The sequence below is a fragment of the Pelmatolapia mariae genome, linkage group LG14 (assembly GCF_036321145.2).
Source record: "Pelmatolapia mariae isolate MD_Pm_ZW linkage group LG14, Pm_UMD_F_2, whole genome shotgun sequence".
In the NCBI taxonomy this organism is placed as follows: Eukaryota; Metazoa; Chordata; class Actinopteri; order Cichliformes; family Cichlidae; genus Pelmatolapia; species Pelmatolapia mariae.
In genome coordinates, this window is record NC_086239.1 from 20,435,654 (window position 1) to 20,448,010 (window position 12,357).

General features: G+C 41.0%; 2 protein-coding genes across 2 annotated transcripts; both read right to left on the reverse strand.

Annotated features, from left to right (window-relative positions):
- Positions 1–85: 85 nt before the first annotated feature.
- On the reverse strand, positions 86–9,007 carry LOC134641710 (phosphorylase b kinase gamma catalytic chain, skeletal muscle/heart isoform-like). The gene is made up of 10 exons (XM_063494229.1): positions 8,329–9,007; positions 6,828–6,966; positions 5,527–5,705; positions 5,371–5,425; positions 5,227–5,292; positions 4,974–5,137; positions 2,011–2,101; positions 1,598–1,751; positions 1,381–1,506; positions 86–1,146 (listed from the first exon to the last, which is right to left on the reverse strand). Exons 2-10 carry the CDS (start codon positions 6,908–6,910, stop codon positions 880–882), a joined length of 1,185 nt encoding a protein of 394 aa, XP_063350299.1. The 5' UTR covers positions 6,911–6,966; positions 8,329–9,007; the 3' UTR covers positions 86–879.
- A 46-nt stretch (positions 9,008–9,053) lies between these two features.
- On the reverse strand, positions 9,054–12,275 carry chchd2 (coiled-coil-helix-coiled-coil-helix domain containing 2). The gene is made up of 4 exons (XM_063494230.1): positions 12,117–12,275; positions 10,906–11,164; positions 9,904–10,072; positions 9,054–9,394 (listed from the first exon to the last, which is right to left on the reverse strand). Exons 1-4 carry the CDS (start codon positions 12,164–12,166, stop codon positions 9,384–9,386), a joined length of 489 nt encoding a protein of 162 aa, XP_063350300.1. The 5' UTR covers positions 12,167–12,275; the 3' UTR covers positions 9,054–9,383.
- Positions 12,276–12,357: the final 82 nt, after the last annotated feature.

The window sequence follows — 12,357 nt, forward strand, 5'->3', positions numbered from 1 at the left end:
TGTGTCAGTGTTCTACGTCAAGCTTAAAAAGGCTGCAGAAAGACAGAAAAGCACAGAATTGCAGAGTTGAAGTACCCCTCCATTTGCAGGACTTGGGGTTTTACATGTTTTAATAAATACATTCATAGCATACAAGTTAAAGTTACACTTCCCTTGAGTTGCTGCCACCAGAGCATACTCTGCATATTGATTAAGTAGGCACATAGTTCTCAAACTGTAAATACACGACCTTTCAAGTGTGCAGGTTTCACTCCAGGTTTTATATTCCAGCCAGATAAACTGCAGGTATTTCCCACAAGGTTTCACAATACAGAGTATAGACTTGCTCTATAAGTAAACTCTACTTTTTCCTTCTGAGTCACTCTTTAACATTTGAAATATAAACAGTTTTTAGAGTGCGAAGGCTATGAGATTGCCATGTAGTAACTAGTATGTAGGTGCCGAGGGAGACACATCAGGCATTTGCAAACATTGTAACTTTTTGTATATTCAGCCATGTACTTTAAAATTTACCATAAGTTTCTATGTTCATTAAAAAGTATAGCCTTTTGAAATCTGATTATTCTTTTTTGATACACCCTATATTTGAGGGGCTGCATTCAATCTAAAGCACAGCAGCTGCATTTTCATAGGACACAAGCTGACAATGGGTTAAGTACACTTTTAGAACAAAGCAAGCACAATGTCACTAGTGGCATGGTTGAAAATTTTGCCAAACATTTCAGTCCTTGAGATAAATCAATCCCCCTGTAGTCACTACGGCTGCTTTTAAAAATGCTGCATTATGCATAAACTACTTGTAGCAGTTCTTTTTTACGAAGAAAGAAGTTTAAATGTTTCCCCAAGTAAAACTCAGCACGTGTCAGTCCTCGCTGCTTGTTACCAGATGTGCTGGATGGGCTCGTCCGCTTCAGCAGCGATCGAAAGCAGGATGGTTTTGGCCGTGTTCTCAAAAAGTGCTGCTCTGTTCTGGGTTTGGCCCTTCTTGACCCAGTGGCCGTAGATCTTAAAGGCGCACGCATCTATGAGCTTGCGGATGGGCTTCACGGCGTACGGGTCGCTCTTTATCACCTCCTTGGTGATGGGCTTGGCACGGCGATAGTTGCAGTAGATTCGCATTGTAGCGAGAACGGTCAAGCAAATTACCTGATGGAGAAAGTTCAGAAAAGTTTATGGTTTCTTTATGAACTATCAAAGATAGTAAAGTTGTAGTAGACAGAAACAGACAGAAATTTAGGGGGGAGCAAGATCCAAGTTTTTTGGAATTAGGGTTATATATTGATCAAGATATGATAAAGATACCATAAGATATACCTAATTTATCCCCCAAATATGAAAACTATTAAGATTTTTAGTTTGATAAAATCTTGTGTTTCTCACCTTGAAGCGCCTGAACGGAGTGAATTGTCGTACTTCGTGCACCACGTATTGTGAAAAGAACGAGTGGTTCAGAACATCTGTAGCTGTGAAACGCTGCTTTGGATCCACCACCAGCATCCGCGAGATCTGGAGGAAGAATTATTTTAGTTCCAAGGTTTCAACCTTATCACCTAACTTATAAAACTGAGATTGCAACAAACTGCGAAAGTAAGATTACCAAATCTTTGACCGTGTCTGAGCGGTCTTCCCATTCAGGAGAGGAGAAGTCGTACGTCCCCGCTAAGATCATGCGCAGCATCAGCATCTGTTTCCTGTGCCAGAACGGTGGAGAGCCCGCGAGCAGCGTGTACATGATAACACCTGAACTCCATCTGCAAACACGAGCCAGAACAAAGTTTATCTAGTCTGTTCACTGTGCAGTGCGTACATGCATAATCTAATCACCTGGAACACGTATTAGCCGAGCCACACAACAGATAATATGAGTCATTATTTTGTACACAGGCTTATGAGATAATTCTAACACACTGCTGAGGTGCATAAGATCAATTTTGGTAACATGAGAGTAAAGCTGACACTCCCTCCTATAGATATTTTTGTTACTTGGTAACCGATTTCATGGTCGCTCACATGTCCACAGCTGTACCGTATCCTGAATGTCCTGCGTCCATAGAGCACTCAATGATCTCAGGAGCAAGGTAACCAGGAGTCCCACACACCTCTGCATTACAGACAGGAAGAGTAAATAAATGTTATTAAAGGGAGCATATTCCCTGATCTTTGTCTGTCAACATAAAACCACTTTTACAGAATTTCAAATAAGGCTTAAGAGCTGTTCATTTACATGTATTCATGAGTCTATCCTTGTCTACATGCAGAATTGTTCTTAGGCAAGAACCCTAAAAATTGCCCTCAGTGTGTCTATCAGTGTCAGTGTGTAAATCAGGCGTGGAGGCCATGGATTTTGAATCACTAGTTAACCTAAACTAAACTAATGTGTTTAGACTGTGACAGGAAGCAGGAATACCTGACGTAATCCCACACAGGCACAGAGAGAAGCTACAGCCAGGATTTCAATTGGGAATCTTCTTGCTGTGAGGCAACGGTGCTGACCACTCTACCACTGTGCAGCCCTATTACAGCTGTTGTGTCTGTTTGAGTCAAATTTGACCCAAACGGTATGTAAGGGTTAAATATTTACTATCCTCATTGTCTATTAATATCTCTACAACTGCAAAAGTGACACACAAATAGATGATATATTAAAAGAAAAAAATAATACAGTATCTTAGGGAAGTGTTTGGCCATCATATTCAATGGGAATCAGTGCATCTCTACTGGAGAGACAAAACAAACTCTTTCAATTTAACTCAGTCTGGTTCAATTTTATTTATACTGTTTAACCAATCCGATTCATAGCAATATTCACCTCAAAGGGATTTATACTGCAGGCCAAAGACCCTGAAAACCAGAAGAATTGGGCGATCAGTCCACTGTGTGAGTGAGCACTTTGAAACAGTGTGAAGGAAGAACTCCTTTTACCGCAACTGGTTGGGCTGATGCTACTGGGCCGCTCATCATTCAAATATAATTCAACCTGGATCCTTTTTATTGTTGGTGACTGATAAAAAAAAAATTGTGTGAGAGGTGGAGTACAAACTTTTTGAGTTCTGAAGGAGGGCACGGCAGAGACAGGGTGAGAACTTCTGCTCACAGCTTCTGATTCTCCTCGTTTTTATCATCATCAAACTATTCAGCATGCTCTCATGCCCTGTGGATGGAGATCTCACCCTGGAAGAGAGGTCTACATCCGGCTAGAAATATTACATTACTTTGAACAGCGTTGTATTGATTTGAGAAACTCAGTACAAACTATGCCAATGTTCCCCCTCAGCATAACAGAGCCACAAGATCCCCTCACTCAAGAGATTAGGTTTTTCCTTTAATTTAACATCCATCTTTAGGGAACATCTATAGCATAATTAAAGTATTATGCATTTAGACATTAATTGAGCACATTTAGATTAAGTGCTGCTGGGTCAAGTAGATCTCCAACCTAATGGAAGAAGCCCATTACGTCTTTACCGACTGAACAAAACTATCCAGCGATGCACAGTTTCATTAGACGCTTGGCATTTCGCACTGCTAATGATCCGATGCCTTCTGAGCAGAGATGGGCAGTAACGCGTTACTGTAACCCGATTACTTTTTTCAAGTAATGAGTAAAGTAAGGGATTACTATTGCAAAAACGATAATTAGACTACCGTTACTTTCCCGTAGGAACGCTGCGTTACTGCGTTACTAAAACCGTGATTTTTTTGCAAGAATGTCTCATGACAGTGACGTAAGCGAGTGCGATGTTAGTGACAACAGCTGTGAGCAGATCAACAATGGATAAAATATCGAGTGCGGGAGAGAGTATGACCGTGCAGCGTTTAAAGCGTGGAAGTACTGACCTTACTTTGAGTTTGATTCCATAAAAAGTGACAAAAACATTAGCCTCCGTTGTGCGTGGGAAGAAAACGTCTTTTTACAGCGGAAAAAAAAACCCTAAACGTCCAAGCAAGCACCGAGTGCGCTACGACGTAATGGGAAAATCACAAAGAAACTCGCGGATTTTTCCACTGACCGCTGCCGCACACCTGCCTGCACCAGGACAAACCTCCGCCTACCCCACTCCTGCTTTACAGGTGAAAATAGAGCAACAGGACCGCTAGTCTTTGATTTTATTTATTTTCTGCTGTGTTTTACTTGCATCTATTTGAAAGAGTGAGTGTAAATACAAAAAAATATTTTATTTTATGTGCTGGAATGTGCAGAAAATAGGTTTAAATGTTAAACAAATTTCTTCCAGTCAGAGAATGTTGCATATAATTACATTTTTGCTTGATGCATAAAGTTAAAAGATTAAAACTAATAAAACAAGTTTTAAAAAGAGACTTTTCCATTTGATTACATTTTGTATGGTAGATTATGCAGAAAAAGTAGATTTGGGCTGAAAGATCTATTGCTTTATCACCTATTCAGGTTGTAAATCGTGTTTTTAAAAAGTAACTAAGTAACTAAATAATTAATCACTTTTGAAAAAGTAATCAGTAAAGTAACGGGATTACTTTTTTTGGGAAGTAATCAGTAATTAGTTACTGATTACTTTTTTCAAGTAACTTGACCAACACTGCTTCTGAGAAGTCTATTTGAAAGGTCAGTGTACTGTGAGTGTCTGGAACTGCAGCAAATAGATCAGAGTGTCCTGTTTCTTAACCTTTGTAAGAGCAGCTAAGAGAGCAGGCAGCAGTTGTGCAACCAGACCCAGATTCTCCGCTCACCACCAACAGCTGATGTCCTGACGAGTGCACTGCAGGCTGTAAACTGTAACTTTAATATTCACTCAACTCAGTGGGTGGGTGGGTCTGAAATGATGCACTGGTGTTTAACTGTCAGCCAACCTGTGAAAGTTTTTAATGCTTATTTTTGTCATCTTTTGACAAGTTGTGTGATTACAGCCACCTTTTTGCTCTGCGAGAAAGTCATGTATTCTCCCTAGGTTTCTGAACTGCTGACACACTTTGCAGTAATGGAAGCTTTCACTGACCTTTGAGCGTCTGTCCTGGCTGAATCTGCACAGCGAAACCAAAGTCAGTGAGTTTGATGTTCATGTAGTCGTCTAAAAGGATGTTCTCGGGCTTCAGGTCCCGATGAACAATGTTCTGGGCGTGGAGAAACTGGACCACCTCCAATAGAGACCGCATGATCTTCCTAAAGCCAACACGTAAAAACCTTTAAAGAGTCCTTTTAAAAGTTAGCATAATTTATCTGTTTTTTTGTTAAATAACATGCTCACTGACCGCGTTTCCTTCTCACTCAGTGTAACTTTTTCTGTGAGGTAGTCAAAAAGTTCACCCCTCTTCATTCTGGGAAAAAGAAACTAAACGTTTTATTTGATTTTCACATAAATACCTGTTCAGGAATCAGCCATGTGAAACACTTACAGGTCAAAAACCAGGAAGAAGAAGGCCTTGGACTCATAGCAGTCTTTGAGCTGAACTGGAGAAGAGAGTTAATTTGATATTTGGCCATGTTAGAAGAACAAAGTTTAAACAAACTCAAGTTTTCCCAGTCAAACTGATTAAATGAAGCATGCGTACTGATGTTTTCCTGTCCGTAGACTTTCTTGAGGATGTCGATCTCCTTCACCGTCGCCTCTCTGATTTCTTCGATCTCCTGCGGCGTCATCTTGTCGGAGGGGGTGATGTCGATGATCTTCACCGCGTACTCCTGAGACGTCTGCTTGTCGACGCAGCGGCGCACCACGCTGCTCACTCCCCTGAGGATGAAAAAACACATCAGCCGTCCGAGCTGCACATCTGTTGTTTTTAGGTTTGGGTAGGAGGGCAACTTGTGATAACTGCTGGATAAAATGTTCTGTGACCGTCACAGTGTCTTTCATCATGAATCATGTGTTTAACCGTTTCAAAACAGCACTGTTTTTGGTAAGAAATCAGTGACATGGTCAGACTAAAGGAAAGTATTGTGTGTTTTTACCATCTTATCAGTCTGACAGAGCAAGTAAAAACAGTGAAGAATGTGCTTGTCATGAAGATCGGCTTGTTTATCATTAACGTCCAGGAAAACAGAGAAAAACATCAAGTAAGCAAACTGAAAACGTCACTGCTGAAATTAAATTCAGAGGGCGATTTATGAATGAACAAGAGAAACTTCAGGGTGACCACAGTAAAGGAACTCCAGTGACTTTTCTCTGAATGAAGAATACTAGAAGAAGGACACATTGTCCACATCCTGTGACCTCCTGACCTGCATGTGGGAAAAGGGGGTGAAATTACATAATCTATCAGACCGACGGCCAACACTTTGTCTGAAGCGTGCTGATGTTAATAAATGTGGCCTCCTTGGATAATGTGTCTTACGTAACAGCACCACCCTCTGACAGCTGGTGGACTGAATGACAATGAGCAGGCCCTGGCTCGTCTCCCATTTCTCAGGGGCTTGTGGGAAACTTTGGGGAAAGTGCTTGTTCTGTGCAGAGAATGATAGCTGTTTGAACTGAGGTCTAAATCTGAGGTGTGTTGTAACATTAAATGAGTCTCTACAAACTAATAGCAAGTAGATATTTTACCATTTTTTTGTGTTCTGCCTCGTTACTCTTTGAAGTTACTTTGTGTAAACTCTGAAGAAGAGACGAGTTGGGTTAAATTCACAAACAATAAACCATTATTGTTTTTTGGGGGTTTTGCTCAAGTGGATCTTTACCCAGCAACCCTCACATGTGGCTACATATAGGTCTAGTTTACCTAAATGATCTTTCTAATCTTTAAGAGGTAAAACTGTGCACTCTTTAGTCCAAAGTCTAATGGAGAGTTTTCTGCTCAGCTCAGTTGGGTGAACCTCTGCTGTGGGTCACGTTACGATGATGGTTTCGTAAACATACCTTCCCAGAATCTCCTTGGGCTCATACTTGTCGTAGAACTCTTTGGCTCCCACCCAGTCAGGGATCTCCTCCTCCTTGGTCATGTTTCCAGCTCAAGGCTAATAGTACAGAAGTGTCTCCTCTTGCAGCTGACCTCAGGCTGCAGGGAGAACATGCATTCAAAACAGCAGCATTTTCACTAAACACAGCTCTACTTTAAGGCTTTTTGCACATCTGATCACACTAGAACTGCTTCCAAGCTGTTCTGACGGAAAGATTTATAGCATGTTGTGCTTGGTGATTAAAATGGAGACAAAAACAAGCCAGTGAAATTTTATAAAATGTAGCAGATATTCACCAGTTAGCTGCTTCACCAGCAGGGGCTGTCCAGATAAGATATGTGTTTGGGCACCAGGCGGGCCAGCTGTATTTTGTAGGCCATACTGTTCATTTTAAAGCTTTATCAGCAGAATATTAAGTAATTAAACTGAATTATTACAGATCAAGCTACTGAGTGATACTTAAGTAATCAAAATCATCAACAAATGAATCATTTGTAATTATTACCAATAACATCATGTAACATATGGAGTACAGTTACTTTAGGCATTTTACACCTACTTAAGTATATTCGCTTTTTCGCTAGGGCGTCGCCATAGACAGCGATACCTTTTTTTCTTTTAAATTGCAGTGTGATTTATTTTAATCCATTTTATTTATCTTTAAGTATTCTTATTTCCTGTGGTTGTCCCAGTGCCACTCCGTTTAAAAATTACTAGAACTTCCCTGATCCCAATTAATTACTTACCTTGAAACTACATTTTAGTGTTTACAGGAGACAAACTTCTCATATCTACTCATTTGGATGCACTTCCGGCGCAAAAATCTCAAGAAAAGCTTCAAAATGATGATGATTATTAGCATTATTTCCATGTTTTTAGGATTATAACGGTCTATAAGCCAAGTTATTATTAAAACCTGTCAGAATATAGACAGAACTGAAACAGTTCTGTTAGTGTGGAGATTTCTGAAAATCATACATCACTTTGAACCCTTAAATTACTGAACTCATGATTTTTAAAGGAAACCAGTGTTCCCACTTCTCCATCTGATTACATACATCACAAGAAGAGTTTGTGAAATAAATATTTTCTGCAATTATGTGATTAAATGTGCAAAAAAAAGAGCAATGTTTTCATAAATATCCAACAGAAAACGTGTAGTTTGGACATTCTCTTTTTACTGTAGTCAGAAACGAGACTAGCCAGTGAATGCGCACTGAATACTGAACAGGAAATTCGTATTTTACAGCCTGTAACATGTGCCAACATCACTGTGTCGCTTCAGTTTCAATAAAAGACCAGTTTGAAAAGATGATGATGGTCTCAGTAACACGGCTGTGGTTAAATTTTCCTCTTAGATGCTCTAATGCGCTCAACATCTGATTTTTAAAGGCTTCTTTAAATGATTTAAAAAAACAGATGGGCGACATTTTCCTCCCGTCGTTACAACATGTACCCACCTGTCTCTTTTCACTTCTTCCAGTAAAGCAAACAAAAGTCCAATAAGCTCACAGAACGTGTTTTGGGTGAATACAAGAAGCCATCGTCCCAAACTTAATGTCATACCAAACACAGCGCAGACTAATAAAGCAACCCACGCCACCACGTGTGAACCCGTTCAACTGCTCACTCACTGTCCCGAGTGACCTGCAATATAAACGCATTAAAAGGCCGGCGTCCCTCACCGTGTCCGTCAGTCCCCGATACGAAGACAATCCATCATCAAATCGCGCACAGTGAGTTTCTGAGGACGAACAAAGAGCTGCAGTCAGACTCCGGCGCTATGGCGCGTTTGCGGGTCTGCTGCTGCCATGCTGCAGAGGGTGAGCTTTAATGTCAGGTGCCAAAAATAACTATTTGCTTCGGCAGATGCAGAAGGAGCAGAAGGACGAGTGAGTGAGTCCTCACAAAAACCCTATCCATGAAATAATACCCCGCGGCTCGTGCTCTCGCCACGACGCTTTTAGAGTCAAAACATTACTTCACGCGCAGATTGCAGCTCGTGAATTTTGCGCTGAGAGCAGAGTGACAGGACAGGTGCGGGACACCCCTTTGTAGCTGCTGAAGTCTAATTAAAGAAAGCGCAGGTGAAAACAGAAACGCTTCAGTGTAATAATACAGAGCGCATATGAGGAGGAGACGTGAAACAAAAAAAAACAAACAAAAAAAAAATCACAGAGTCGCGTTTTAATTCAAGTGCTTTATTAGTCTGAATCAAACCGCAGCGGCCAGAAGGTGAAAGTGGCCTTTTTAGTCTCTACAAGTCTTGACACGAGAGACGGGATTTAAATTAAAAGCACGCACTGACAACTGAAAATAAACCTCAAACATGAACTAAAACCAAAATATATAAACATTATTTATAAGGCTATGATTACAAGCTCTGCAGCAGTCTGAAAAATGAGGCTGTCCGATGACAATTGATCATTAAAACATGTTTACTGATTGTGAATTACACCCTCTCAGTATCTTTAATAATTAGATGTGATCTTCATTCTGCAGATAGTGCATCTTCTCATGACAGACCTGTAGAAAGAGAGAAACCAGGACAGTTAATACTTTAAATCGTTTAAATCAACCGACTTAACATACTTAGGTTAAGGCTCCCCCTTATGTCCACACTGGGTATTACAAGAGTTTAGAATAGTGCAAAGTCATTTGGCTTGGATATGTGAGCGACAAAGGGCTCATTCCAAGCCTCGATGCTTGCTGGGTTAAACTCAGTTTGAAAAGAGAAAAATGAGACTGAAAAAGCAACAGCCTGATGTCGATCTATTTGATATGCATCAGGAAGATCCAGTACTTAGACAGAATTTTATGTGGGATGAAAGGAGCATGCTGAAAATGTGCAACAGCTTATGCGTCTAACCCATACGTAGTAAATGTTTAGCTAGCCGCAAATGCAACAGGAACTATAGCATTTCATAACTACACTCACTTTAAATATATCAAAATTACTAATAATGATGAAAAGCAACGACTATAAGACACAAAGCAGTCTCCATTTATACCAAGCCTGGACGTGTTTCACTCACCATTAGCAAACCTGCACTGTTTGAGCACCTCACTGAAGCCCTCACAGAGCTTGAGGTCGCTCTGGTTTTGGGCACACTCGACGAACTGCCTGAGCTCGTAGGAGCAGGCCTGCTGCTGCTGCTCCTGAGGGGCCCCCTGCTGGTACATGGGCTGGGCCTGGTATGGCTCCTAATACACACAAGACAGAGGATTAAATCATGTGTGTGATAAAGATCAAAACAGAGTTTAACATGTCAGAACGAGCTTCAGTTTTGTATCACAAAAATGGAATATCTTCCATCAATGACACAAAGTAAATATATTTACACATCTATCGATAAAAATGCTGAAATATCTAAAACTGCAATCCTCAAACTGCTCAAGTGCGTGTGGTTTCCAAGTCCTTTTTGTCATAAAGAAAAGCAGAGTAAATGATTGGTCATCACTCATATCTTAAAATCTACTGTGAATGTAACTGCATAAAGATAATAGTGATGTACTGGGTTCCGGGTTAATGAGACAAACATCATTATGCATATTTCCCTGCACTTGTGTGAATGTAAATAAACCACGTTTGGCGTTTGGACTTTTGTTTTGGTTATAAACACCCCAAATATTTTTCATAACTGATGTTTTCCTTCAGCAGCAGCTGTGTCTGTATTTTCAAATTAAACTTATCACATGTGTAAACATAAAAAAAACAAAAAACAAACCCAGATTGAGCAGAGGGAGTAATTCATCTCTAATCAACCAACACTGATTGCACTCAAGAGTCTTAATGAAAGCAAGATGATTCCTTCACTGCTTTTAGTTAAAAGTCTCAATTTTCATCATATTGTTTCCATCTGGCTGTTATTATACTGAGCTACCACAATGCATGTAACTGCATCCATGCGTTACATAAAATGTAGTGTTTATTTTTCACCTGCTCCATGGTGCAAAGGCCCTGCATACCGTGTCTCAGACACTCTAATCTTCCTTGAAACTGTTCCAGTCCTGTGGCTGTCTGAACCTGGGCTTACCTGGTATGTGACGTCAGGCCTGGCAGGCTCTGAGTGTCCTCCGCTGAAACCTCCAGTCATGGCGTGGCCGATTGTGTGGCCTACCGCGGAGCCTACTGCTACCCCAGCGGCTGTAGATGCCATCTGGGCAAACATACCGGGCTGCCTGGGCGCTGCGGCTGGCGTGCCGACAGCGGACGGAGGCGCCTGCATCGGAGCCGGGGCGTAGGAGGGAGGGGGAGCAGCCCGGGCCATAGGTGGTGGGGATGGTGGAGCCCGGCTGTAACAAAAACGTTTCATTAAGAACTTTTTAGTCCAAACACAATCAAAAACAGATATGAGCTGACATCTGTTATTCCAGCTATTACTCTGAATCACAGCAAAGGTTTATGAAAGCTTAGATAAAGGTGAAGCTCTGATTCAGAGAACATCTCCACACTAGTAAGACAACAAAGAGCTACTTTCAGCTGATCACTTATTCACAAGCGAGAATAATATTCAGATGCTCTTCTTGATGCAACCACGAAGGGATTTGCGTCTCCTCCTGGGATCTGTTCTTCACTTGCTAAGAAAAAGTGTTATCCTGTAGCTTGACAGAGAAAGCCCACCTGTGCCCAAAGTGAACTTTAAGCAACATGTCACTGTGGAAAATAATCAGTCTTTCCCTAAGCAGCTTGGCCTTACAGGTGGAGACATTGGTACAAATTATTAAGCACCAAGAGTCAAAAGTGTTCTTGCAATTCTTAGTTTCAGCTATATATTCAGCTTAGTTTCGGATATATTTAGTGAAAGAGAAATGAGGGCACAGAGGGATTATACTTCCCACAAGGAGAAGAGAAACAGAAATACTTCCAACCCTTGTGCGACTTATTTAATTACAACTTGGAAGAATAAAGTCTCAGTTTAGCTGCAGGTTAGAAGAAAAACTATAGAAGCTGATGCAACTCCACTGGCTTCGCTAGCATGTGGGGATTTGTACAGCGAAAACCACGATAAAGACAATGACCTTCATCATTTTCATAATACAGTAACTTTCTGAACAATACCCAGATTAACCGCCAATTAAGCTTTAATTGAAACTATCCTTATAAGCTACTTGAAGCACCTCATGAACTGCACTTTCCTAGCTAACATACGGCACTATGACATTACCTAAACGTTAGCATGTGTGCTAACTAAAAATATCTACTCTACCTTTCTTTTAAAAAAGGGAATTAAACCCTAAGTGTTACCTGGCTGGAGGGGGCATCCTGGACGTCCGGCTTCTGCTTCCTCTCGGCATGTTGAACACTTAGGCAAGTTTTCCTGCGGGTTTAAATAAATACACACTGACGCTGTCACGCCGCTTTATATTCAGCGACCTTTAGACAATCCGGAACTTTCCACGTGTTACATCATTTGTCTCCCGAGTAACTTCCGGTGTGCAGGATACACAAGGACGATTCCGCCAGGTGAGTGTTGTGTAACGCATTG

Excerpts from the sequence above, each read along its gene's own strand:
- LOC134641710 (XM_063494229.1), bottom strand. The coding sequence starts at position 6,910 with ATGACCAAGGAGGAGGAGATCCCTGACTGGGTGGGAGCCAAAGAGTTC. Across the intron at positions 5,138-5,226 it reads CTGAGTGAGAAGGAAACGCG|GAAGATCATGCGGTCTCTAT; the intron begins GTCAGTGAGCAT and ends TGTTGGCTTTAG. Across the intron at positions 1,507-1,597 it reads CAGACACGGTCAAAGATTTG|ATCTCGCGGATGCTGGTGGT; the intron begins GTAATCTTACTT and ends TTCTTCCTCCAG.
- chchd2 (XM_063494230.1), bottom strand. The coding sequence starts at position 12,166 with ATGCCGAGAGGAAGCAGAAGCCGGACGTCCAGGATGCCCCCTCCAGCC. Across the intron at positions 11,165-12,116 it reads AGGATGCCCCCTCCAGCCAG|CCGGGCTCCACCATCCCCAC; the intron begins GTAACACTTAGG and ends TTTTTGTTACAG. Across the intron at positions 10,073-10,905 it reads GGCCTGACGTCACATACCAG|GAGCCATACCAGGCCCAGCC; the intron begins GTAAGCCCAGGT and ends TGTGTGTATTAG.